The sequence below is a fragment of the Penicillium cinerascens genome, assembly GCF_028974065.1.
Source record: "Penicillium cinerascens strain IBT 15544 chromosome Unknown contig_5_segment0_segment0, whole genome shotgun sequence".
NCBI classification, from domain to species: Eukaryota; Fungi; Ascomycota; class Eurotiomycetes; order Eurotiales; family Aspergillaceae; genus Penicillium; species Penicillium cinerascens.
Window position 1 is genome coordinate 913822 of NW_026695294.1, and position 25934 is coordinate 939755.

Genomic DNA, 25934 nt, shown 5'->3' on the forward strand with positions numbered 1-25934 from the left:
ATTTCCAGGATATTCTGAAAGGTCCAACGACATAAAGCCACGAGATATGACACTGAGGATCTCGCTGGCTCTTACTGGCCTCCATATCGCTTCTCAACCCAACGAAGCATCGGAAACACAATGCCAGAAAATGCAAATGTCAGCTCATGGCCCACGTTTCCGCCACTTTCTCCGATAAGTGAAGCAATTGGCCCAGCGTACCATGTCACCTTCATTCCAAGGGCAGCCCCAAGAAAGCCGAATGCGAACGCTCCAACTGCTGCCCATCCAAATGGAAGGCCACTCGGGTTATCCCAGGCATCCAAATCGTATGATTTCCATCCACGGAAGACAAAATGCTCTTCCATCACGACGGTGATATGGATTACCGTCCAGTACCCTATGACGCTCAGTAGTGTCTGCAACGTGGCATTGAAATACATAGCTGCGAAACAGCCTACGATGATAGAAACCACGAAGCCAAATGTGACGAGAATGATTCGAGGAATGCGCATCGCCCATAGGCCGAGATTTTGTGTGTGGAGCGCGAAGGAATAGTTGTTGGGAATGTTGTTCTGTGCGAATGGTCAGCATATATAATGGATATGATTCCTGAAGAGGCCACAAACTTACCGGGATCGCACTCAATGCTGCGAGGACCATGAGGAACTTGCCAAACCCACCCGCGGGCTCCAGAGCCATCTTCAATAAACCTCCAATGGAAGAAGACGTGTACGCATCCTTCCACGCCACGTTTGTCACAACACCACTATACATCGCGGCGCCAAGCGATTGCACCAGCACAGTGGGAACAAAGATGCCAATGTATGTTGCGCTGAAGATCTTCCACCTCGGAGTGTCAACCGGCATACGCACATTGTAATCCGCCGCGCAATTTATCCATGACACAGAGAAGGAGAAGATACTCGCCATGTACGTGAGAACTGCAGCCGCCTTGTTCGCACCCTGGAGGTGCTTGCTAGGTTCACTAGTGAACGAGGACGCGCCCGTACCAGCAGCCACGCACCACACGATCAGAGGCGGGATCCAGGCATAGGTATCCAGACGATGGATCCAGCTGATCCCCAGAGCACATATTATCCAAACCGAAGTGCAGATCACGATGACTCCTGCCCAGGTTGGGAACTTTCCATTGGACAATGCGTTGAGCACTGAAGCGCCTGAGACCGAATTGATTGCATTCCAGCCTGTGGTTGCGATCATTGAGAAGATGACGACGAGCATGTTGCCCCAGTATCCGAACGAGTATCGTCTATTATGGCGAGTATGTTAGCTGGGGCTGTAATGATGAAAATGAAGAGAACAGAAATGATCACGCACGAAAACGTCGTCATTCGTAGACCTGTCAGTCCCACTGTAGCTGTCCATGCTGGAAGTAGATCGCTCGCGAGGTTGACGACCAGGATGATGATGAAACAATCCCAGAATCCAAGGCCCAGAGAGCCACCCAAGGATCCGATGTTGAGAGTGGCAACCGCCATGTTTGCGCTGAACCTGTAATCCCATCTGTCAGCACTGATATCTACGTCCGAGAAAGCAGATCATACCAGAAAGTAGCAGCATTCCAAAACTTGGTTGTATTCTGCTGCCTCTGGTCAACGGTTACGCGCTCAATGCCACCTCCCTCAATATCAAATCTTCCGTAGAACCATGGTTGATTCTTCTGAGCAACCTCTGAATCTTGAGGCTTATCCGATGCTTCTTGGCTCATAATCAAAATTAAAGGTATAATATAGTCGGAAACGTTCTGGAAACATTCACACTGATCTTACAATCCATCACGAGAGCCAGCTCCTTTCTATGCCATCTTTATACCTCCCCAATCTCCTATTGCCATGATACCATATCTCTACTCTCATTGCCCATCACAGCTTACCGATAAGCATATTTGGGGCTTATCTGACGCCATCACGACTATCTCCCCGGCCCACTTATCTCGCCGCGGCATACCGCGGCATGCCGGTCCGCGATGCCCTAAGTCAATCTATGGATATCACGCTCTTCTTCCTCTCTCCTACAACATAAATGCTGCTGCTCTGTAGCTTGTAAGTGAATATCTCCTACACAATTCTTTCTTTTTCTTCTCTAATCAACAATGGAACAGCAAACCTTTCGCCGTCGCGGCCTAGGGCTCCGAGGCGTCGATGAGCAACGAGTCTCACCAGGCTACGTCCTTTACTCCCCATTGACATCCAACACCGCGCACCTCGTCTCAACATCCGGCGAGGAAGTTCACCGCTGGACACTCCCTCACCGCGCAGGACGTCATGCACGACTCCTCCCCGATGGCTCCCTCGCCTACAATGGCGTGCACTCACACGCTCCAAGACTCTTCCCCATGTGGGCCAAATACCGTGGCGGCGTCATGATGCAGCTCGATCCAAGCGGCAATATCCTCCGCCAGTACTCCGATCCCTATGCGCACCATGACCAGAATCACCTCGACGACGGAACAATCCTCTACACTACCCTGGAGCCTCTGGGCGCCGCTGACGGTGCGCGCGTGCAGGGTGGGATCACAGGCAGCGAGGCGCCCGGCGGTGTTGTATACGCCGACTGCATCAAGCTCGTGGAGCCATGGTCAAAGTCTAATACATCGTCCTCGGCCGATTTCGAAGGCGGAGGAACGGGCGGCGCGAAGCTGCTCTGGTCCTGGCGGGCAATTGATCATCTAGACCCAGAGGCATTTGCTGCGCACTCGCACTATCCTCGTGAACACTGGCCGCTCATCAACAGTGTTGCCTTCGACAGTGACGGAAACATCATCGCCTCGTCGCGTAATGCCTCCTCCGTCTTCATCATTAGCCGTCAGACTGGTGAGGTGCTTTGGCATCTCACTGCCCCTACCGTCGCCCAGCAGCACTGTGCGCACCAGATTACACCATCGGGTGATATCCTAATCCTCGACAACGGAGTTTTCAGACCCGGAGTTTCGGTCCCCTTCTCGCGGGCGATCGTTGTCTCGCGAGAAAAGGAGATGAAGTGGGAATACAAAGATACATCAACTGGAGGGCTAGGCTTCTTCACGCCGTTTATGGGATCGGCCCAGAAGCTGACAAATGGGAATGTGTTGATCTCCGAGGCTGCTACGGGACGTATCTTTGAGGTTACGGAGGGTGGGGATTTAGTGTGGGAGTTTGTGGTGCCGCAGTTGCAGGATTACAAGAAGGTCATGGCGACGGAAGAGCTGGAGGAGATGGAAAGGATTGGGTTTTCGAATCAGAGTAATGCGATTTTTAGGGCTTATAAGTATGCTCCGGAGCAGGTGCCTTGGCTCAAGGGGGGAGAATTGTAATTTCAATGTTGAATCTGTCTATGCTCGTGTTTGTGCATTGTAACTTTGACATTAAGCGAGTCTGGCAAATTTTGTATGTGGGGTATCAGGGTCTATTGGTAGTAGTACAACCCCTCTCGATGAGACAGGGCTCATGGACAAAAAGAAAATAAGCAAAAGGATTGGTGTAAATAACATGCTTGGAAAGGAATGGAAAGAATGTGGTTGTAAGAGAGATCTCAGCCCAACGATTCGGCGATGTGGGCTTCGGATTCCATGTCTGTCTGGATACCAGCGTCTTGGACGACACGAGCCTCCTTCGTGACTTGTTTGTCGACAGGCTTCTCGACCACCTCGACCTTTGGAGAGTCGGGCACCTTCCGAGTGGATGAGTACTTGAGGAAGACGATGATCATAACTAAAGAGATACAGTCAGTCGGGCATTCAGGTCACTATGGAAAACGGAATACTCACAGGCACAGGTGGCAATCGTCAAAGCAGCCCGTCTGGTTAAGATCCACCGCAGCCCCTCGATCTCGCTCTTGCCGTCACTGTTAAGCGAGACGGTAATCTTATAGTTCAACTCCTGAACCGACGTGTCGATAGTTCGCTGCTGCTCTCGTGTGGCCATCTTGTGATCGTTGAACATGCCCTTGATGTCGTCTTTCATTCCCGAGAGCTCTTGGTTGAGACGTTGGGACAGAATGTCCGCTTCGTGTTCCAGGTGCGTCCGCGAAGCACGCTGCCTTTGCACCTCGGAGTTGCGGGCACTCTGCAACGACTGCTGAAGCTCCGAGCAAGCGGCTTTGAACAGGTAGGTTTCATTTTCGATATCCGACTTAGAGGTCAAACTTTGCTTGGCGAAGTCGAGGTTGCCCTGTAGAATAGTCCGCACGGCTTTCATGATCGTGATCGACTGTTCATTGGTGTATCCGCCCTTGGAAAGGTCAAGGACCAGCGAGTAGGTATCGAAATGGTGCACATAAGGCGCGGGAGACAAATGGGGCGGTTTGTTTTCCGACGAGGACGGGCCAGTTGGGGCTACGTAGTTCGACGGAGAAGGCATGTGGTAAACCTCGTCAAAGGTGCTCTGGTTCGTGTACGGAGGCATCTGCGACATCTCCTCCCCCACGTCCTTGGCCGAGGGCATGGAAGATCCGGGGGAGACCTCTGCACTGTCGCTCTCTTGCTCTTCTGGTGCTTCCGGCTCCAATGTGGCATCGCTTTTTGTCGATTCGGCGGCGGCTTGTTCTGATGTGGAGGCAGCGGCGTCATCGGCGACTCTGTCTTCCTGGGCCTCTTGTTGCGGCTCTTGCGATTGCGACTCTGCCTGCTCTGGCGGGGAAGCCGCCTCTTCGGATTGATCAGTCACATCCCGGCCAGCAGGCGCATTATCTCCAATCTGCTCTAGTGGGACATCGCCGGGCCGTGTGGGAGGGGGGATGTTCGGTTCAACGGCTGGTCCATAGCGGCGGTGGTAGGACTGCTGATCGCGTCGGCAGCTAGTGTGGAATCTGTGGCGGGGGGTAGGGGGTCGAAAAGAACGGTACGTGGTGGGCTGGCATGACCGAATGGCCCGCATCCAGTTTGAATATAGGAAAGGAAGCCTAGGAGTGGCCATGGTGGGATTTGAAGAAGTCAAGACCATTTCCCGTCGGCGAAGTCGAGTGACGTTGTCCCCCGCGGGAACTGATATTACATAATAGAGTTTTCTCAGGGCCCTTGCTTGCGCCGTGATTGGTCAGTGTATACTGCAGTACTCGATGTGGCGTGTTTGTAGAAGCCATCTCCGACTCGAAAGTAGCTTACTTTGAAAATAAATCAATCAATGTTTACGGTATATCTTTTTAAAGTATCGTCCTCACGATGTGTCAATCACTACCGCTGAGTATTGTGGCTATAGTCAAGCCAGGTGGCCAACTATCATTTTTCTGCCAAACTAGCTATGCAATCTGGAACTGAAATGGGATATTTCCATCGGATTAACGACAGTTTCTTACTAATGTATTTTCCTTTGGCAAAGTCCCACGGCCTAGTTAGTATGCTCCCACAGAGGGCCGGGTGCCTGCCCAGGTGGCAGCTTACAATTCATGTGATCACAGCATGGACTCAGACACCTCAGAGCGAGAATAGATACTGGATACTCTCAAACTTGTGGCTTGGCACGTCTGGCAAAATAAAACCCAGCCACAAAAAGCTATATCCGTTTGCGACTGTCCGAGCCCTTTGAAGGGAGTCATGCAAAGGTAGGAGTCAATGTACAAGGTAAACAGATGGAATTTTCCAACAAAAGGAATTCCAGTTGAAAAGATAGTTAAATAGATTCATGGGTGGTTTTGACGCGTTTTTCATCACCTCTGGTTGTTGTGGTAAGTGCGCAGCCCACCTCTGCTCTTACTTGCTATCGTGACTTCGACTTCGTAACTGCTTCCCACTCTGTCACCAACCCCCATTTCCCTTCCTTTTCGCCAACCCGAATTTTAACCGCTCGTGTCAACTTGTTCCTCATGAGCTTCTCTTATGTGCTATCATTAACGCGTTTGAAGAAATAAGTTTCGCCTCGAACCCGATGCCGAAGCCTGCTTCACCAGCACCGACCTCTTCCGCGATGGAGCCACCACTACCTCCTTTTCTTACACTGTTGATGCAGAAGACTGAGCCTGGTTTGCATGAGTACAATCATCTGCTCTCAAACATTGACAAGTACTACACTCATCTGGAAGCAGGAATGGAAAATGAAGCCCTCCGAGACCAGATCCTGTTGAACCCCACGCGAACCATCTCACGTCTCCAAAAGTCCTTCAATCTCCTCAAAAATCAGAAGCTGTCTGCCGCCGTGGCGGAGGAAATCTTCAAAACCATCGTCAAAACCCTTGTCAACTCGCCAGACCACATGCTCACTCGAGAACAGGCCATCCAGCTGGTCGGGTCCTCGCTCCCTGTCATCACTCGCTATCCGGGAGCTTACTTACAGCTCGTTGCAGACCTTCTTCTCGCATACGAAGGAATGTTTGAGTACATGGTGGCTGATGAGAAGTACTGCTCTGCCATGAAGCCATGGTTGCTTTCGAAGAAAACATACCTGGACATTCAAATCCTCACCAAGATCGCAGAAAGGCTCATTGCCATGTGCGAGAGCTGCTCAGGTCACGGTGTTAGTAACGTGGCTGAAAGCTGGCACAAAGCCAGGACACTGTTATCTTCATTGAATAGCCTGATTGATTCCCACCACAACGGGAACCAAAAAGTCTGTCGGAAAGAAGATATTCCTCCCGTGGAGAAGATGCGGGCTCTTAATCCGGATGACAAGAAGTCCAATCGGGTACGCACAGTGCAGACCCAAAGGAGCTCATTCAAAATACCTCCGCCAGTTCTTGAAGGCCTGGAGGCCCTTAATGGACCAAATATAAGCTCCGCTGGTCAACTTGTTCATGCTTTGGACTTCATCCAGAATGAAACGACTCCCGAGCTCTTACACAAAGCATTGGAGAGCTTCCCGTGCAGAGTCTGCTTAGAGAGACTGACGGGAACTGCGACCACATTCTCGGACCCAGCAGACGACGTTAGTCGTCTAGCCTTGAGTAACAGTCATTCAATCGACATATTCGGGAAGAAAGTCGGCCTGTGGAAGGTTTTGGTCTCCGATGCCGCGACCAAGAACGCGAAGAAGCTGGCTCGGACAGGCAGCTTTTCACGCGTGGAGATGAAGCTCAGGGAATTGGCCAGCGGTGCATGGAAAGGTAAAGACCTTTCACATCGCATTGGCTCCAAGAAGCAGAAGCAGGAAATGCTTGTTCCGGTCCTGCAAGCGCGGGTCAGCCGCACCGTATCGATCCTCTGGCAGGTTGATGTGGGGTTTGAGCATCAATTCCCAAACGTTCAACAGCAGATTGTGAAAATTTGGCAAATTACCAACTCAGATGACGAAGTTGACGCTGCGATCAATCACATCATCAGCCTCCAGAGTTACTACTCCCCGGAAGCCATCAGCCTTTGCCAGAAACGTCCGGGGCAGCAGCTCGATGGTATTTTTTTCCCGAACAAGCTTGGCTTTGTCCAGGAAAGCCATACTACGGGAAAACCTGTAGGCGCAGCCAAGGTTGATCATGCTTTGATCGAAATGTCAAGTGAGAGACTCTTTGATCACATTTAGCAGGCCAGCCTTTTATGAGTAATGAGGCTAATTCAATATAGATAAGTTCTACAATGTGACTGAGCCGTTTCTCAAGTCCATTGTCAGTACGACAGGCCGCGAGGAGTTCCCCTTTGACCTCTCGCCCGAGGAAATAAAGATTGTCGGGCACTTTGATACCTCCAGCTTGATTTTGGGAAGAAGCGGTACGGGAAAGACCACATGTCTTCTTTTCAAGATACTCGCCAAATACAGAGTGAGGCAGGCTATGCCGGATGAGAAGTCGATTCGTCAGGTAAGATGCCCAGGCATCCAATTTCTAATCCTACAGTGCTGATAAATCAGCTTCTCTTGACTCGATCCCCATTTTTGGCTGCAAAGCTTCAGGCTTATGTCAGAAGCCTGATTGATACGCAGTCCGAAAAAGGTTTGAACGAAGGGCCCTCCCATAATGAGAAGCCGGAATCCTTCTTCGCTTTGAAAGATGAAGATTTCCCGTTTGTCTGTACCTACGACGAGTTCTTGGATCTTCTTGAGAATACTTTCAGGTTAGTTCCGGCTTCTCGTATACAAGGCTAGTGATGACTGTCTCGACTTTTATTTAACATTATATAGACGAGCAAACCGACAAGACTTTTTGGGGAACAGCCGCCCCAGGACAAAATGTACAAATTCAGATCTGTCAGCACTCGACAAGCCCAGAGTGATTGACTTCAACGTATTCAAAACGGAGTATTGGAGCTGCCTCTCGGGCATTGCTCCATCAGGATGCTCCCCTGAGCTTCTGTTTGCGGAGATTATGGGAGTCATCAAGGGTTCAGGAATTTCTGCAAGCACCCTGATGCCCCTGACCCGTGCCGAGTATCTCTCCAAGTCTTCAAAGGTCTCACCAGCGTTTGCCTCAGAGGCAGAGCGTGAAAAGGTCTACCAGTCTTTTGAGCGATACGAACGACAGAAGAAGCAGCGGAACCAGATTGATGAGCTGGACCGTGTCAGCGATTTGTTGAAGTTGCTGAAAGGCAATTCCTCGTTAGAAACACTGATTCGTCAATGTTTTGAAGAAGTTTACGTGGACGGTATTTATTTAGGCTGTCGTTTCGAATATTGAATATGGCTAACTTGTTTTTCAGAAATCCAAGACCTGCGTTGCCTTGACATCGTTCTGCTGCTGAGCTGCCTCTGTGACGCTCGTGGAATCCACCTTGGTAAGTCTTAGGATGGGTGGTGTCGAATCATCGCTAACGCGCTTTAGCGGGAGACACGGCACAGTGTATCTCGAAGGACTCCGCTTTTCGATTTCCCGAAATCAAAGCCCTTTTCTACGATTACTATGAGCTAATATCCAAGGAGCTGAATCAGCCGTCCATCGCCAAGCCCGTGCAATTCATGCTGGCCAAGAACTACCGTTCTCATCAAGGTATTCTTAGCTTTGCATCATGGGTCATGGCAATGCTGTGGAACGGGTTCCCAGAGACTATTGACAAGCTGGACCCGGAGATCGGTCAGACAGGAGGTCCCAAGCCAATTATCTTTGCCGGGTTTGACTCTTCAATTCTTTCCGCCAAGATGATCGGTCTAGTCAAGCTGAACGATCAGGTAGCTGACTTCGGTGCTGAACAAGTCATACTTGTTCGGGACGAAGCATCCAAGGACAAACTGCAGGCTCAGATAGGCGAGATTGCTCTTGTGCTTACCATCCTCGAGAGCAAGGGCATGGAGTTCGATGATGTCCTCATTTATGACTTTTTTGGTGCAAGTGAACTCGGAAGTAGCTATCGCTGTTTGCATTTGCTCGCCCATGGACAACGTGCAAAGTTTGACTCTCAAAGACATGCAGTAAGTCTTGATTCATGTGAAAGGTATGATCCACCACTAATTACACATCAAACAGGCACTCTGCTCGGAACTCAAGGTGTTTAAATCTGATCCTTTGATGTCTAAAATTGGGTTATAACTGACGAACTCATAGCATCTCTATGTTGCAGTGACAAGAGCTCGGAAGCAGCTGTGGTTCATGGAGACTGTTGAGAACAGCACTGATCCAATTCTTCAAGCACTTTCAAATGACGGAGAGATTCAACTTGCCGAACTAGTGAGAAAGAATGATCAGGATGTTGCAACAAAGGTTAAGGTGCTTCGTGCAGGTGGTTCGGTGGACCCAGACAGATGGCTGAAGCGAGCGGCACATCTTCTGCACCAAAAGAACTTCGCAGATGCCCTGTTCTGCTTCAAGAAGGCAAATGACCCTCGTGGTATTGCACATGCCCAAGCTTGGCTTCATGAGCAAGAAGGCCGATCACGCCGGGCAGCCAATGATATTGAAGGTTCTACCGCAAGTTATGAAAAAGCAATCGTGCTTTTCCTGGAACTCGGGTTGTTCTCCGATACTGCTGACTGCTATCAGGCTCTTGGAAGATACGACAAAGCTGGAGGTATGGCTTCCACTCACCATATTTTCAAACGATTGGGTACTGATCCGAAGGATAGAAACCTGGAGGAACCAAGGCCAGCTCCCCAAAGCCGCAGCCTTCTACGAGAAAGGCGGCCACTTCCGGGAAGCCTCCGATTGTTTCCATTTAAGTGGAGAATATGAGCAGGCAATTGAGGTTCTGCGCCGAGGCGACGAATTTGACGAGATCATTCATTACATCAAACGGCATGGTCGAAGTCTTAATCCCAATACTCTCCACCGCTATTCTCGACTTTGCAACATCTTACTGAAACAAGGTCGGATTTCTACCGAGCTGAGGGAGACAACCATCAGTCTCCTGGGGTCTGATGTTGAAAAACTGGCATTCTTCAAGGAATTTGAGATGTTCGATCAGATGCGCTCTCTATACAAAGATCGTCGCAGATGGTTCGAGTACTACGAGCTGTCGGTCGCTGTTGGAGATCTACCCGGAGCGATGGATACCCTTCTGACGCAGAAGCTGCTACCGGTGATCGACAAGAAAACGGCCGAGTACATTCTTCACTACACTATGGCTGAGACCCTGCTTTCCCATCGAGGCATAACTGAAAGTAGGCCCGAGCTCGAAAAGGACCTTTTGCAGTCATCTCGATCGACACCTTTGGAGAGGACCTCTCTGCAGTGGCTTGATATTTTCAACCTGATTGATCAATTCGAAGAAAAGGATGCCCAGGCGTCATACAGATCGCTAGTGGTGAGCCCGATTCTGATAGATTTTTTCTGTCTCTTTGCAGTTGCCTACCATACCGAAATCAAGCTTCTCGATAGATCCAAGCTCATGCATCTGCCCATGGACATCATCAACCATGCCAGTCGACTCATTCAAAACAAGGAATCCGGAGACATGCAATTGTCGGTAGATGGTCTGATGCTTCTCTGTGGTTTGTGGAGTTCACCAAAGAACTCTACCCAGATGATGATGCTTCCTTGGTCTCCCCTTAAAACCTATGGGGCTCAATTGCCCGAGGATAACTCGCCGGGCAATCTGCTCAGCCAGGCTAGAATCTGGATTCAAGAGAAATTCTCCAATGCCCTTGTACGCTTCGAAGGGTGTGCTTTCAATCTCTTCAAGGAGCTATTTCCCAAACGCTGTGGTGCTTTCCTTGTCCGAGGTAAGTCAATAAACTAAATACAGTTCCTGCTTTACCCTCATGTCTCCGCACTTCCTTGAATGCATTTCACTAAGTTCATCCAGGATCTTGCATCAAGGCCCGGATGGGGGAATGCAACCTTTTCCATGAAAAACCAAGCTATAACGACTGCTTTCTGAAGTTGACTTGCCTTCTAAATGTCAGTGAGGTTTTCAACAGACTCAGCATCTTGTATTACCAAAGAGACATGCCAGACTCCTTCAGCCAGCCTTTCCTTGGCATGCGGAGACGTTGGTTGCAACTGCTGCTCGATGAACTGATCTTTGTCACCCCTTACGAACATTCACCTGAGGCGATTGTCAAGGTGCGCACAATGCTCCAGAACAATCCCATGTTTTTTGCCACCACATCCAATCTGGAGAATCTTTTGTTTTATCGCATAAAGGAAGAGTGGTATCAGATCCACAGCTTCAGCGGAATCCTTCAGCAGGTTCAAATAGCCCAGTTCCTTGGTAAGTAATTTCCAGTGCCATTGTTCAGAAAAAAGGCTCACTGGATTCGAACCATTCTATAGGACCTTGGGTTGCTTTAAGCTACATTCGCGCACTAGCAAAGAAAAAAAGCTACATTCTGTACCGTCACCGATCCGGAACACATCCATTGAAGAACAGCTTCAACGCTGTTCTGGTGGTCGATCAGATTCGATGGGCCATTGCAGAGGGAAGAATCACCGATTTTGTAAGGCAATCCCTCTCTGGGGCCTATATAAATGCTGATTCAAACCTACAGTATTCCCGAGTCAGGGAATTTCTCATTTGCATGGAGCGTGCCGAGACTTCCGCTCTCTCGAACTTCCACAGCGTGATCACCGTCATCGAGTTCGTGTCAACATTCGTTGTAAGTGGGATCTCTTCCACCTGGATTCAGGATCGAGCTGACTGACGTCAATTTCTAGCTGTGTCTCGTGAATCCCAACAACGCCATCGTGGTGCCTTGGTCATGGGCTGTACAATACCTGCCAGCACTTTACGCGGCTCCTGTCCATCGGAACCACGTTATCCCTGAATCGGATCGACTATTGCAGCTTGGACTCCTCAAGGCAATTGTCATGTCATTCTGCAATATTGCTGATACCTTGGCGCATGCTGTAACTTGTCATGACTTCTCGTTCCAAGTTCTGGGTCGCAAATCTTCGCCCTCGGTCCAAAAGAAGCGCATTTTTGACTACCTGACCACAATCCTCCTGAATCTGGCATCCCATCCAGTCGCCCCTCGAGGCTTGGCTGAGATCTGGGAAAAGGCACAAATGGTACGTGTTCTGGATAGAATGAAGAGACATACTTCAAAGCCTTGGTTTACGGGCAGAATTTTGGTCTTTTCTATACAAAAATCTCCTTTCCAGTGTTACCAACCTTGATTTCCCGCAGCTTTCTAACAAATCTCTCATACAGGTAGTCACCACCGTGGCACCTCCGAGCTTCGCCCCTCCCAGTACGTTCGACAAACTTCGGGAGTCAGTTATGCGGGAATATGTTGGTTACAATGGTAAGGACAGACTGCAAGTGGTCTGTCTCGATGACAATGTCAAATGCCCAACTTTCTTGCGCGGTTTTCTGGCCACTCCGGATGGGCATGTGAAGCTCGGCACACTTCTCGAAAGCTCATCGGCAGAAGATAAAAATGTCCCCACGACTCTTGGAAAGGATGCCTCTGAGGCAGATGAGTACACCTGTCATGAGCTGGAAATCATCACCAGACTCCAACGCCGCTGGCGACGAGTCATGAAAGCTCTCGCCGATGCCCGTTATCTACGGCAATCCGTTGAAGGACAGATCTTCCTCCAGCTCTTTGGGTTGTGCCACCAACGATTCAACACCCTCCCTGGCTCAGCCCGCATATCCACCAGAGAAAAGATCCACCTCCGCAAGCTGCTCTTTACCGACGGTGTTGAAATACTCGTGGAGCTTGATAACTTGGGTACAAGTCTTCGCCGACTAAAAGAGCACTGGAGATACCGTCTGGAAAACCCGCGTGTCACCGCAGAAGAGATCGAAGCCCTCGATATGGTACATGGACAAATCCGTCCCATGGAGACCAAGCTCAGCGATATTGCATTGACATGGTCGCTGAAGGGTCTGAGCACCAGCATCGTCATGGCCTCGGCGAAGTCTCACGGTGAGAAGGCTCGGGAAGCTCAGCGCATCATCTGGACAGTGAAGCATGAGATCGAGGTTGTGCGGAGCCAAATCAACGGGGTTGGCAAACTAGACTCTGCGAGGAGTTATTGATATCTGAAAATGTAAAAAAAAAAAAAGGGGGGACAAAAAAGGAGAGAGGCCAAGCTGCCTCGGAATGGTCATGTATGTTACGACTGTATGATGTACGTCGATCCATGAGGATCACGTCCTGTATGACTTAGGTACCTAGGTAGTAATTCGTATTTCCAACACCTGGCCCGAGTAAACTATCTCGCCGCCCTGCATGGGGCTCCATCTTCTTTCCTTACCTTGAGCTCACCGCTCTGCGACCAGACATAAGCTACTCTTCCACTGCGACTACAAGATTAAGTTGGCTTAGAGGCATTGTGGACGTTCTTCAGGACACTTAATTCACAGAAACAGGCTCGGAACGCAACGAGTACCGAGAGTCTCCTACCAAGGGTGATAGCCGGTTAGATTGAATGCGACGGCTGCGCCCCAAGCCCCATCAGCAAATTGCCCTGGAAGAGTAAGTTGAAGGTGGGAAGTCCCTCCGAGGGCACTTTGTTATCGAAGTTCTTCGGGGGACTATGTTATGGTTTTCTGTTTACAATTGTGTTTTTACCGATTCAGAGTAGATACTGTATCAAATGAAGCAATCTTCTATCTCTAACTATTCATATTGCGCGAACCCTGACTTTCTTTCCCGACGGGGCCTAAGACCAAGTGCTGAAGCATAGAATGAATGTGTGGCCATCGACTCATTTTTATCAATTAAGGCGCGTGATCCGAGGTTTCCGATAAAGACATGGATATGATGGCCTTTAACGGCTGATAGTTTGTAGACTTTGATTTATTTCCCACATATTGGCCAGGAAGTTTGCACCTAGACGTTGACCGAATGCCCATGATCGCCAATACTGTAAGTACATGATCCTCGCCCCTCGTTGAGTCACTTCAGGGAAGCAGCCCAATAAGCGGGCAAACTAGCTTAAGAGTTTCACGTTTTGATTCTCCTCGATTTTACTCTTGAACTCCATCTTGCCTGACACTACACCCAGACTGCTATCAGCTGGGCATATCCTCATGGAAGAGAAGGTCTAACATGCTACCTAAACATCCACCCCAGCAAGACGTAGGAAGTCTTTACTGATTTTCCTTTCGGGTAAAGACCATGGTGTTTCACTTGATGAACGAAGGACACTCACATCCGCCTTATACTCTAGAAGAGTACGAAAGCACCTACGCGCTCCATAAACGGCCGCTAGATACAAAGGGGTCTCATCGAACATGTCTTGCGCGTTAATATTTGCTCCATGATCTAGAAGCACGAGTAGACAGCTATGCTGGCCTTCAGCAGCAGCAAGATGCAGCGCCGTTTGTTCATTTATGTTTGTCACATTGACGTCGACCCACGATTCGCGTATTATTGCCCTGGCCAGCTCGGCATTACCCGCAAGAATGACGGCATGTAGGGTAGGAATCACATGGAGCCTTCTCCATGGCCTATAATGCTCGTCAACAACTTCCGGCAATCGGGCATTGTTGCCGGATTGAATGTTGCGCTGTAGATTCCGGAACAGGTCGACTCCACATATCTGATATATAGGGTCCGATGTGTTGCGAGAAAGCTCTTTTGCTTTCTTGACTAACTCCTCAAACATTTCATAGTCGTTCTGCTGCAATGCATTATCAAAAGGGGTTCGGTGTCCGTCATCTTTGGCAAAGATGTCAGCGCCATGCTGTAGTAGTAGTGTTACCACATCTCTCTGGCCCGTAGCTATGTGGAGGGGAGTCTGGCCCTCAGGGCCCTGGGCGAGAATATCGGCCCCGTGCTGGAGTAGTAGAGACACCATGGATATGCCTAGCCCGGTTTTAATGGCGCGGTGCATGCATGTATATCCCGCTGAGTCCCTGGCGTCTGGCTTAGCACCTTCCTCCAACAATATGTGCGCAATTCGCTGATGTCGATGTTTTACCGCCAGGACCAGTGCCGTATTTCCCCCACGGCTTTTGAGCTCAATGCTAGTTCCGAGGGCGAGCAAGGAGCGGACGATTGAGTGATTGCCTCTGATGGCAGCAAGGTGAAGAGCGGTATTTCCCTTGTTCAGTCGGTATCGTGGACGTCTGTGTGTTTCTTTGACCCTCGGGGTCATCTCGAAGAATTATATCCAACAGTGTCAGAAATGATAATTCTACTATGTATAGGAGTGCTTAGAATTTATAGGCATGATTTTGAGTTGTTGCCTAACGAGGCTGTGCCTGCACGCAAAAGGCCCAGGCTAAGCCAAACGGGGAATCGTCGTAATTGATGTTCCGTGTCTTCCCTCAGCACCCCGAAACCTCCCCCCTTTCTAACTAGCATCCAACAAGATTCGCATTCACCCATTTCAACAGGAACGACTACTTGAAGGACGTCCTCCGCTTTCCCTCAAAATTTTCATTAAAGTATACTCGCCTAACTACTCCTGAACACGAGAAATTCACTATACATACTATGGCTTTGCGCCGGTTAAAGTTCTTGGCTGGCGAATATTCGGAGGGGCGAGCTAAGAAATGCGACGAGGATGTAAGGAGAACTTTGACAAGTTTGGCCATAACGGAAACTGCTTTCAACCACTAACACTGCAAGCATTTCAGCTTTCCGAGGAACAGTATGGTCTGTTCACCCTGAGCAGCCCATTGGAGAAAAATCGCCATCAAGTTGAGTATGTACGCATCACAAAGTGGGCATATTCAAGCTAAGGAAATACCAAGTGTTGTTGCTGTCCACGGCTTAGGTGGACACCCGTTCAAAACTTGGCAACATTCCAATGGGAAGGTCTGGCTAGCCGATTTTCTACCTGCTCAACTTCCTAACGCTCGGATCATGACATTTGGATACAATTCCTCTGTTCTGTTCAGTAAATCAGTCGCAGGTATCAGCGACTTTGCGACTGATCTTCTTTTCAGAATATCTATGGAACGCAAGTGTGCTGCCGTAATTCAGCCTTTATCGTGGAATCATCCCTGAAACTGGAGTAAGTGCTAAGAAGTAATACAGGAAAGAGCGCGCCCGATTATTTTCGTATGCCACAGCATGGGGGGCTTGGTGGTTAAGAAAGTGAGCTCAGCTGATCACAGATTTCATTCTGAGCTAAATGAGTCGCAGGCCCTTATTCTAGCACATGAACGCTCTTCAGCCCACGGTGCCTTGCTTCGTAATGTTTTCGGAGTTATATTTTTGGGAACACCTCATAGAGGGTCACGGATTGCGTCCTGGGGATCAATTGTTGCTTCCGCAGCGCGAGCAGCTCAGTTAGGCACAGGCACCAATAGCGGTCTTGTTACCCTTCTAAGCTCGAACTCCGATGCACTCTGGGATATATCTACTCAGTTTATTGAACGCGCCGAGGGTCTTGATATTCGTACTTTCTATGAGACGGAAACAATGGAAGCGATGAACTCTCTGGTAAGGGTATCATGCTTCTCTTCTTTTAGATTGCTAACAAACCTATCAAGATAGTGGATATCGACTCTGCAAGGCTGAATCTACCAAATGAATCGGCGATACCAATTGGCGCAAATCATCGGGATATGTGTAAATATTCTGCCATAAACAGTCAAAGATATCGCCCGGTATGGGAAGCTCTGCAGGGGATGGTAGAAAGCGCGGTCAAACATGGGCAGGGTACGTCAAGATGACTCGCACCACATTGCCTTCAAGGTACTGAGCTGGCGTGTAGAATTACCTGAGCTCCATCAGAAAATCCTAGCCTGTCTACACCGCACCGACTACGAGGAATACAAGGAGACAATTGATACTCCTGTCGAAGGGACATGTACATGGTTTCTTCAGAATCCCAAATACAAAGGCTGGCTTCACGAAGAAGGTTCCAGCGCCCTCTGGGTCTCTGGGGATGCTGGAAGTGGAAAGACAGTCCTCTCGACTTTTCTGATTGACGGTTTAAAAAAGAAAATATCCGGATGGTCATCGCCGACTACCGTGTGCTATTTTTTCTGCGACGAAAAGCTAGAATCCCAAAATGATGGAAGTGCGATTCTCGCTGGGCTGCTTCATCAAATATTCTGTTCGAACTCAAAACTTATCCATCATGCAGAAAATCGTTTCAAGACAAACAATACTCGGATAACCAGAGGATTCCAAAGCCTTTGGACTATCTTCCAAGCAGTCTGCGAAGATCCATTTGCTGGAAATTTAATATGTGTCGTCGATGGTCTTGATGAGTGTGACGAGTCCTCCGGGCGACAGTTCATTGAACGTATTACATCCTACGTGACGAATAAAAGCCGATCAGATATATCTGCTCTCAAGGTTTTAATGACTAGCCGAGGAAACAAATCGATTGAGGATAGCTTCCGGTCCTTTCACAATATTCGAATCCGAGCAGAAGACTTGGTGGAATTCACAAAGGAGGACGTCGCTAAACTGATAAGATTCAGATTGAACAAAATTCAAGCATCGACATTATGTTCCGACGACACCAAGCGGAGGATAGAGTGTGAACTAACGAAAAAAGCCGATCGCACATTTCTCTGGGTATCGCTCATTCTCGATCTTATCGAGAAAAGCTCTGATGCCTCCGACGAGGGTCTTATTTTGACACTGTCCACATTGCCCCGGGAGCTGAACCAAGTTTACGAAAGTATTCTTGACCGAAGCCCGGACCCAAAAAACCTTGTGAAGCTGCTCTCAATTATAGTTGCGAGTCAAAGACCTCTCAGCCTCACTGAGCTCAACATGGCTCTTAGTATCCGTCCTTCTGATAGATCACGAGTGGATGTCCAGCCAAGATGGCAACCCAATATGTCCAGGAGGATCAAAGGGGTCTGCGGACCATTTGTGCGCATAATCCATGGAAGAGTTTATCTTGTTCATCAAACGGCAAAAGAATTTCTTCTCTGTCCTTCAAATTTCGAGCGATCCTCTCCTTTCTCTTGGGAACATCGCCTGGAACTTCCTCAGGCACACCTTGAGCTTGCCCAAATTTGCATCTGGTACCTCGCATTTGATGACTTCATGGCAATACAGTTTCCTCGAGTCTCCCATGATGAAACGGACGTTTACTCAATTACGAATCTCCACCCACACGAACACGAACACGAACTTTTAGACTATGCGTCAAATCATTGGGGAGCTCATGTTCGACTTGCGGATACTGCAGCCGGACCAGACCTCCTGCAAAATGCACTTCGGCTAGTCGACCCTCGTACGAAAAATTTCCAGACCTGGTTTCAGCTGTACTGGATCAGTATCGCTAAAGTTTGGAGGTTCCCTGATGATCTCACATCGCTGATGATAGCTTCTCACTTGGGGCTCCGGAAACTTGTTCAAATTATCACAAAAGATGAAGTCAATCTAAACACTCAGGACGAAGAAGGGTGGACAGCTATGCACTGGGCAGTCTGGGAAGGGCATGGAGTCATTTGGGACGGGAATGAAGCTGTGAAGCAACTACTGTCCTCGGGAGCTCTCCCTACAGTAATCGACAAACAGGGAATGGCCCCATTGCACTGGGCAGTGGCAGACGGACAAGAGAATATCGTCCAATTGCTCTTGGACTCTGGTGCTCCGGTTGATATGAAAGACTGTCGAGGGAGTACGGCCCTTCACCTCGCAGCTGAGAATAGCCATGTTGGGGTTTTGGAACTGTTGATAGATCACGGAGCCGACATAGATGCAGTGGATTGTGATGTGATTGACGATACCAAGTCTGAAGAGGCTGGTATATCAATTAACCCGGCAAAAAGAAAACGAGAGGGACACGAATAGATCTCAGAGAAATAACGGTCGGGGTAATTGCTCCGACATCCCTCTAGCTTTCTAATAGATTGTAGCTTCTTCTCTTCTTCTTCTTCTTCTTCTCTTTACTAATACAATTTTTTAGCGTATTCTAGAGGACAATTTGAGAATGATTCTTTATAAGTAACTAGTTCATTTATGTGCGAAGTTCAAAGTTAAGCCCTAATAAATGATGAAGACCTGGGGTTGCATGGAAATGGTATTCGAATGACCTTTGTGGTTTTAAATCACGGGCTGTACCTCAAGGGCACTGTCATTCTATGTTGAAGTCAAATCCGGCTCACTAGCTGCGCCTCGACTATATTTTTGAGTGGACTCAGAGAGAGACACTCAACAACCAACAGGTTCCACCCAAGACCTTTTGACTTGGTGGTACATGCTGCCTGGGAGTTCTGGGGTCTCTCATGATTTCATCATCGTCTGCGACCCTAAACGACACCGATCTTACACTATCAGCTTTAAAGATGCAATTCACGAGCTGGCTTGACAAAGAACAGGGTGGAAAGAGAGAGACAAAGCAAAATAGAGCTGCATGCGCCTTAAAAAAAGTGGGCTGCCCGTTGATACCCTGAGTGACGTTCTTCAATGTTGTCCGACACCCTCTTTCGGTATATATTTACACATCAGGCTTAAGCCCGAACTTCTTGGGAGTTAGAATTTTTTCTTGAAAATAAATGAAAACCAAAGTCACTTGGAAAATTTGGAACCAGGTTCACTCTATGCTATGCATGTAACGCTATATTCTCAAATACATCTATGCCTAAACTTATCGCTCAGCCAACAATCCAAAAAGCATCTCTGTACGCTTCCAATACTCCTGCGCGAGCTTCTGCACTGCCTTGACAGCCTCCGCGTTAGGATTTGCACTCTTCTGCACGCGTTTTGCGACACCAGCCAGCTGGGTCGCGTCGCCTAGCATGTTTGATAGGTACATTGTGTCGAAGAAGAGCTGCACTTTCCAGTCTCGGAGGATTTCGGTGTGAGGCGGGGTGTTGGAGGATTCTGCGGCGGCCTCGGCCTCTGTAGAGTCGTCGTGGTTCTTCTCGCCATTTTGAGCGGGTTTCTCGCCCTTGGTCTTGGGCTTCGTGTCTTTGTCTTCAGGGTTCCAGGCTTCGAGTTCCTCGAGTGTGGAGCCGAGTGCACTCTCTAGATGATTCTGCAGTACTTCCTTCAATACTTTCACGGTCGATGGATCCCAGAGATCTGACCCGCTCTCATCCATCGTAGCTGTCAGGCGACGCAGGTATTTGAATGTACCTGGAGATGGCTGCACCGGTACAGGCGGTTCGTGTTCCCAGAGCGACCTACCAGGCACGACTCTGGGCTTGCCCGTCTCAGGGTGAAACTTGGAAGACGGGATGAGGGATAGGGAGCCATTCTGGGCCACAATTTCCGCGGCAAGTAGCTTCTGCAGTTCGGGTACCACTTCGCTCGAGAATGTAAAATCGTTGCCGAGGAAGTCCGTGGGAATGTCCCGACGCACAAGCCTGATAACTCTGAGCAGGAACACGGCCTTTTGGCTTGCATGAGAGGATCCAAACGTCTTGAAGACATCGTTCACTGATGATTTTAGACTATCAAGCGCCTGTCGCACGGCGGAGTGAAGGGCATCCGATAGGGAGCGAGGGTCATCTTCGTTGAGTTGTGGGTTGATATCGATGTCTTCGTCCTCGACTTCGGCCCCGACAAGGATGTCGGTCCATTTGAGACGACGCAGGGAGTCGATAGACTCGTTGACCTCCTGAATAGATGCAAGCCAGGTCTTGTATTTCTGGAGTACTGTGGACACATCGTGATCGCGACCAAGGAGTCGGTCTGCGACGGTCTGTTTGAATGCCCCGGCCCCGTTCGAGAAGTCTGCGTTGATGAGATCTGGGTCCCAGAGGGAGCCTATGGGCTCGTGTTCTGTAGCTTCCCAGGCAGAAATAGAGGATGAGATCTGGCCTGCCACTTCGTCGATTGTTTGTACTTGCGCGGTCAGGACTCGTTTCAGATGGCCATTGAAGATGTTACGAAGGCGTTCGAGAACATCGACAGAATCGTGTGTAATGGTCGAGCCCCAATATGATAACCACAGCTCCACGGTATCAGCACGCAAAGACAAAAGTTCGGTGAAGTCATCGCTGTGAGCAAGACTTGTCTGGCAGCCCTCTGTGAACTTCTCAAAGGCTTGCAAGGACCACTCCTTGATTGATTCCACACCCTCAGATCGGCTCAATTCACTCAGCGTAATCCACGGCGTGAAATTCTTGACATCGGGAGCGGCCCAACGACCAAGAACTTCAATTTCCAGCCCGTCCAGACTGCGAATCTCCGGGTCGGAGAGGATGGGCCTTGATTTTAGTTTCGAGAGAAGGTCAGAGAACTGACGTGATCGCAGCACCTTTGAGGTCTGCAATGTGAAAATGAAAATTCGCAGACTCTTAGGAATGTTCTCGCGCGACAGAGACAGCTGGTTGACGATAATATCCAGGCGCACCTTGCGGAAATGGTGAATAGCGTCGTCTGATGAAGAAATTGTGGCGAGGCAGTACGCTGCCAGAGACTCGATGATACTATCTTCTGTGGCGTTGATGGATGCCAGGCGTTTATCAATCCGTTTTAACAGGGCTTGGTGTAGAGATACGAATTGATTGTGGAGGTCTTTGAGGAACGGCGGGATACTCTCGTGTTTTGAAAGGGTATTATGCAACAACCGTGAGACAACCATAATTTTTGCCACGAGCAACAGCGACGCTCGCTTCCGCAGCAGTCTTGCGATAGTTGTAGTGCAGCGATGGAGGAGGGCAAGTTGCGCGCCAAAAGTGTGCTTGTCAGCGTCTGCCACGATGTTAACAATTGACAATCCCAAGGGCCACAAGAACCATACCCTTGTCTGCAGCATCACTCTTAATCTGTCGCGCATGTTGGAGCTTCTTCTCCACCAGTCGCGGGTTGCATCGGCGTCCAACATCCGTCAGAATAGACTCCACATCCTGAATATCTTTGTTCATAGAAACAATTGTCTCGGCCGTTCCAACTAGCTCTCGATATCGGGTCCTAGAAGCACACAACAACGTTAGCAGGCCTGCAGGATCGTCCGACGCGGATTACTTACCCCACGAGAGCTCGGAGCTTCTCCTTATTGCTCGCGATATCCCGACGCAATTCCTGCTCCACGCGGCGGACCGTGGGAATCGGGTACTGGAATGCATCGTGCCATGACTTCAGGCTCTGGGGATCCGGGGCCTCAGGGGCCATGCTGAATGGACGATACTGGGGAGAAGCTCGAAGCCGCGTTGAGACCAAATCAGCATCGGTGCCTGAGTCCTGAGGCGGTGTGCTGATTAAGCTATCGTTATCAGCAGGTGACTCAGAAAGAAAATCATCCCCGCGATTGCCCTCCATTCAACTCGTTCTTTTCTATTAAACTATTGTTATACAAAGATGCCCTTTATGGATTCAGAGGCTCCTCCGGCGGAATCGTCTGCCAACAATTTACCGGACCGGCTCCCTTTCCCGCCCGTCACATATTCTCACATCTTGCACTGCTCATACCATGATTGGCACGCTCGGTATGTCGTTGGACATTTAACCATATCTTCGGCCAGATTTAACTAAACTTACTATCTAGCTACCGCACACTTGCCCCGAAATCTCGCGTCATCCCTCTGCCAGCCTCATTTGTCAACTATCTTCGCGCCGACGGCATAGTCCTCCCGCCAGAAGCCGCACGCCCAACAGACGATGATGACTATGATACCTTCTCCGACTCTGGCGAAGAGGAACAAGACCCCTCAACAGAATGGCCAGAAATACATACCCAGATCAAGAACACAATCACCGAATTCGGCAAAGTCACACCAAAACTAAACTGGAGCGCCCCCAAAGACGCAACCTTCATGTCCGCCACAAACGACACACAATGCCAAACACCTAACGACATCTATCTCCTCCTCAAAAGCAGCGACTTCATCACCCACGACCTAGACCACCCGTTCGACGACTGCGTTCCTGACCCCACCAACGGCCACTCTGAAGCTGAGAGCGTACTTCCCGAAGTGCCGTACCACCTGGTCCTCCGCAAATACGCCAATTTCAACCCGTCTCTTGAGTTCAGGTGCTTCGTGCGTAACCGCAAGCTTCTGTGCATGTGTCAGCGCGACCAGAACCATTTCGACTTCCTCTTTGATATGCGTGATATGTTGCGCTCTCGCATCCAGTCATTCTTTGACGAGAAGTTGCGGGATTCATTCCCGGATCCGAACTTCACGTTCGATGTTTATGTCCCCGCGCCGCACCAGCGGGTCTGGTTGGTTGATATCAACCCTTGGGCGCAGCGGACAGACCCGTTGCTCTTTAGCTGGTTGGAGATCTTGCGCATGAAGGATCCCATTGGGTTTGAGGAAGAAGGCGACGATGATTTGAATGGAGGCTTTGTGCGGATTTCTTTGCGGGATGGGAGTATTATGATCCCCGGCTCTGCGGAGACCGAAGAAACTGAAGAAACCGAGGGTGACGAGGGCTCGGAATCGTCGGAAGACGAGGCTGAGGATCCTGCCGCAGAGGGCGATGATGACATGGCTCCCTTCTTGCCTGAGTTCCGTCTAATTAAGAAGAATGATCCTGAGGCGTATTCTTTCAACACCCCACAGTACTCGGCTCATAAGGTGCCGAGGGAACTTGTTGATGCTTCGCTGGCTGGGCCTGCTGGAATGAGTGAATTTATGGGCAAGTGGCAGGATATTCTGCAGCAGCAGATGCGTGAGGATCAGCAGGCCAGTGACTCTGAGTAGAGTGTTCATTGGGATTGAGGCGTTCAGCTGCTTGGCGTTGCGGGGCCATGTATAACGATTTAAAAGCGCATTTCTGGAGAATAGAGCTCTCAAATCAACTACTGCATGCACAAGTCTTCAAATTCATAGGTCCATGATATTATCCGGCCGAGGACATAAATGCAGAAATCCTGCAGATTCAATAGGAATTATCCAGAGTCTAAATCTCCACTATATACAGAAAGCCCCTAAAGTAGATATCTGCCCTTCACCGAATCGGGCTCACAGCTTATGCTTCTTCTCTCCAGAAGCCAACTTACGGAACTCCTCCTGCGGCACTCCCATGAGGAAGCGCTCAAGGCCCATAAACGCCTCGATGCCATTCTGACGATCCAGAATCTCCCGCTCGGGCCGACGAACCAGCTCCTTGATCTTCAGCAGACTCGACTGGTTAAGATGAGTACCAAGGCGTTCATCAACCTCAGCAAGAACATTCTTCAAGAAGCCCGCGGAGTCATTCTTATCGCCCGAAGCCGCAGTAATAATCTTGTTCACGAATCCAGTAGCAACAAGCTCGTCACAGGTAATCCGCTTGCTCATGATCAGCGCCTCGTTGGCCTTGGCAATTCCCAGTCTTTCGACGAATGCGCGGCTGGCACCGCCTTCGGCAACAAGACCCAGAGATGAGAATGGAGTGAGGAGGAAGGCGTGCGGGGCGGCGTAGATGAAGTCGGCGTGCGCGATTAGGGCTGCGGAGAGGCCGACGGCGGGTCCGTTCAGGGCGACGACTAGGATCTTGCTGTGGTTGTAGAAGGTGCGAGTTACGTCGACGTTGTTGGACACGAAGCTGCGGACTAGATCGCGGCGTACACTCGAGTTCAAGTCTCCACTAGGACGGGAGCTAGTGACATCTGCGCCGCTGTTTAAAAGATATTGTTAGCTTTGTTGGATTGTCTGTCGGATCATGGCGGATAGACATACGCGGAGAAGAACCGACCGGTTCCAGTGAGAACGGTGATGTAGATATCATCGCGTCGCTCAATCTCTCGCAGCCGCTCGGCGAGAAGATAGTAAAGGTCCTGGTTGAGGGCATTCAGCTTATCGGGCCGGTTGAGCGTGACGATCGCAACGCGATCTTGAAAGGTGAGGGTGACGAGCTGCTCGTTCGACATTTTGGTGGCTGATTTAATATTTTTTTGGGGGATCAATTGGAAGGATAAGCAGTCTAGGACCGGTGGAGGACCAAACATATACTCTCACGCCGATGCCGAGTCGGCCGCTTTTCTGCGGGGGAGCCGAGGCCCACGGAAGATCAGGTGATCCGTGGTGTTTGCACTGTTTGGCTTGATGAATAATCGGCCCCCGTAACTGGATATCAGACAATTTGACGATTCCAGTTGCATGATCAGTTGTCTTGTACACAGGCAGATCTCGAGCTCAAGGAAGCAGCCTAATTGAATATCCTGTCCAGTCATTATCCACTGGGATAAAACAAACCTGCCATGATGTCGTCCATCATCCGCAAACTCCAGGGCGGCAACCTGGAAGTCTTCAAGGTACGCCAAACAAACTCGCCTTCAACCAAGCGCCCTTCTCGGTCGCTTCTCCTTTGGAAATCCCAATCGCCATGGCTATATGCCAATCCGATAGATCCGCCGCTAACCTACGCTTTAGTTCGGCATGTACATTCTCTTCCCAATCGGCTGGATGTACTACTTCGGTACGAACCTCGACGACCGCTTCAAAGTGAAGGGCTTCTGGCCCACCGAAGAGCAATCGCACAAAATCCCGCTCGACAAGGAGGAAATCGATAAGGAGCTGGCCCGCATGCGCATGGCGGATAATATGCGGCGGGAGCGCGAGGCGGCGCAAGCTCAAGCCCAGGCCCAGGTTCAGGCTCAGGCGAACAGTGAGCAATGAGAGCTATGCATTATATGATACGTTGAGGAGCAGAAAAAAAGGATGCGGATGGAAAGTCGCTAAGAGGGGTATGGCGTGGAGAACGATCTTGGGGGCCTTGGCTCCATTTTCTCTTCTTGCACCTCGAGGAACATCTCCATTGATATCGGGTTACACGCCGGAAGGATTCACTGTACGACACTCTGCTCTGGGCATATTTGGAGTTATAGGATGGGGTTTTCATGATTTGGATATTATTATTTCTTGTCTCTCATTTCCAGACTCGTGTATTATACATTTCCCGTTGATTAAA

General features: G+C 49.7%; 10 protein-coding genes across 10 annotated transcripts; 5 read left to right on the forward strand and 5 right to left on the reverse strand.

Annotated features, from left to right (window-relative positions):
- Positions 1 to 71: 71 nt before the first annotated feature.
- N7498_004788 (purine-cytosine permease family protein) lies at positions 72 to 1711 on the reverse strand (the record flags this gene model as incomplete). Its single annotated transcript, XM_058451850.1, has 4 exons — positions 72 to 554; positions 613 to 1252; positions 1321 to 1494; positions 1548 to 1711. The coding sequence occupies 4 exons, from the start codon at positions 1709 to 1711 to the stop codon at positions 72 to 74; spliced, it is 1461 nt and encodes a 486-aa protein (XP_058308388.1).
- Positions 1712 to 2095: 384 nt separating this feature from the next.
- N7498_004789 (uncharacterized protein) lies at positions 2096 to 3295 on the forward strand (the record flags this gene model as incomplete). Its single annotated transcript, XM_058451851.1, has 1 exon — positions 2096 to 3295. The coding sequence occupies one exon, from the start codon at positions 2096 to 2098 to the stop codon at positions 3293 to 3295; it is 1200 nt and encodes a 399-aa protein (XP_058308389.1).
- A 218-nt stretch (positions 3296 to 3513) lies between these two features.
- Positions 3514 to 4895, reverse strand: N7498_004790 (CCDC90 family protein; the record flags this gene model as incomplete). The annotated part of the gene is made up of 2 exons (XM_058451852.1): positions 3514 to 3692; positions 3749 to 4895. 2 exons carry the CDS (start codon positions 4893 to 4895, stop codon positions 3514 to 3516), a joined length of 1326 nt encoding a protein of 441 aa, XP_058308390.1.
- Positions 4896 to 5882: 987 nt separating this feature from the next.
- On the forward strand, positions 5883 to 13255 carry N7498_004791 (uncharacterized protein; the record flags this gene model as incomplete). Its single annotated transcript, XM_058451853.1, has 13 exons — positions 5883 to 7401; positions 7469 to 7701; positions 7752 to 7954; positions 8022 to 8482; positions 8537 to 8611; positions 8659 to 9242; positions 9298 to 9318; positions 9376 to 9838; positions 9894 to 10988; positions 11072 to 11479; positions 11542 to 11864; positions 11923 to 12276; positions 12419 to 13255. The coding sequence occupies 13 exons, from the start codon at positions 5883 to 5885 to the stop codon at positions 13253 to 13255; spliced, it is 6576 nt and encodes a 2191-aa protein (XP_058308391.1).
- Positions 13256 to 14277: 1022 nt separating this feature from the next.
- N7498_004792 (ankyrin repeat-containing protein) lies at positions 14278 to 15321 on the reverse strand (the record flags this gene model as incomplete). The annotated part of the gene is made up of 1 exon (XM_058451854.1): positions 14278 to 15321. The coding sequence occupies one exon, from the start codon at positions 15319 to 15321 to the stop codon at positions 14278 to 14280; it is 1044 nt and encodes a 347-aa protein (XP_058308392.1).
- A 923-nt stretch (positions 15322 to 16244) lies between these two features.
- N7498_004793 (ankyrin repeat domain-containing protein) lies at positions 16245 to 18938 on the forward strand (the record flags this gene model as incomplete). Its single annotated transcript, XM_058451855.1, has 4 exons — positions 16245 to 16268; positions 16317 to 16616; positions 16667 to 16835; positions 16891 to 18938. 4 exons carry the CDS (start codon positions 16245 to 16247, stop codon positions 18936 to 18938), a joined length of 2541 nt encoding a protein of 846 aa, XP_058308393.1.
- A 796-nt stretch (positions 18939 to 19734) lies between these two features.
- N7498_004794 (COG1/VPS51 family protein) lies at positions 19735 to 22208 on the reverse strand (the record flags this gene model as incomplete). The annotated part of the gene is made up of 3 exons (XM_058451856.1): positions 19735 to 21788; positions 21838 to 22007; positions 22066 to 22208. 3 exons carry the CDS (start codon positions 22206 to 22208, stop codon positions 19735 to 19737), a joined length of 2367 nt encoding a protein of 788 aa, XP_058308394.1.
- Positions 22209 to 22403: 195 nt separating this feature from the next.
- Positions 22404 to 23743, forward strand: cdc123 (cell proliferation protein CDC123; the record flags this gene model as incomplete). Its single annotated transcript, XM_058451857.1, has 2 exons — positions 22404 to 22522; positions 22582 to 23743. 2 exons carry the CDS (start codon positions 22404 to 22406, stop codon positions 23741 to 23743), a joined length of 1281 nt encoding a protein of 426 aa, XP_058308395.1.
- A 261-nt stretch (positions 23744 to 24004) lies between these two features.
- Positions 24005 to 24894, reverse strand: N7498_004796 (dodecenoyl-CoA isomerase; the record flags this gene model as incomplete). The annotated part of the gene is made up of 2 exons (XM_058451858.1): positions 24005 to 24641; positions 24704 to 24894. The coding sequence occupies 2 exons, from the start codon at positions 24892 to 24894 to the stop codon at positions 24005 to 24007; spliced, it is 828 nt and encodes a 275-aa protein (XP_058308396.1).
- Positions 24895 to 25224: 330 nt separating this feature from the next.
- On the forward strand, positions 25225 to 25642 carry N7498_004797 (uncharacterized protein; the record flags this gene model as incomplete). Its single annotated transcript, XM_058451859.1, has 2 exons — positions 25225 to 25278; positions 25397 to 25642. The coding sequence occupies 2 exons, from the start codon at positions 25225 to 25227 to the stop codon at positions 25640 to 25642; spliced, it is 300 nt and encodes a 99-aa protein (XP_058308397.1).
- Between the last annotated feature and the right edge of the window lie 292 nt (positions 25643 to 25934).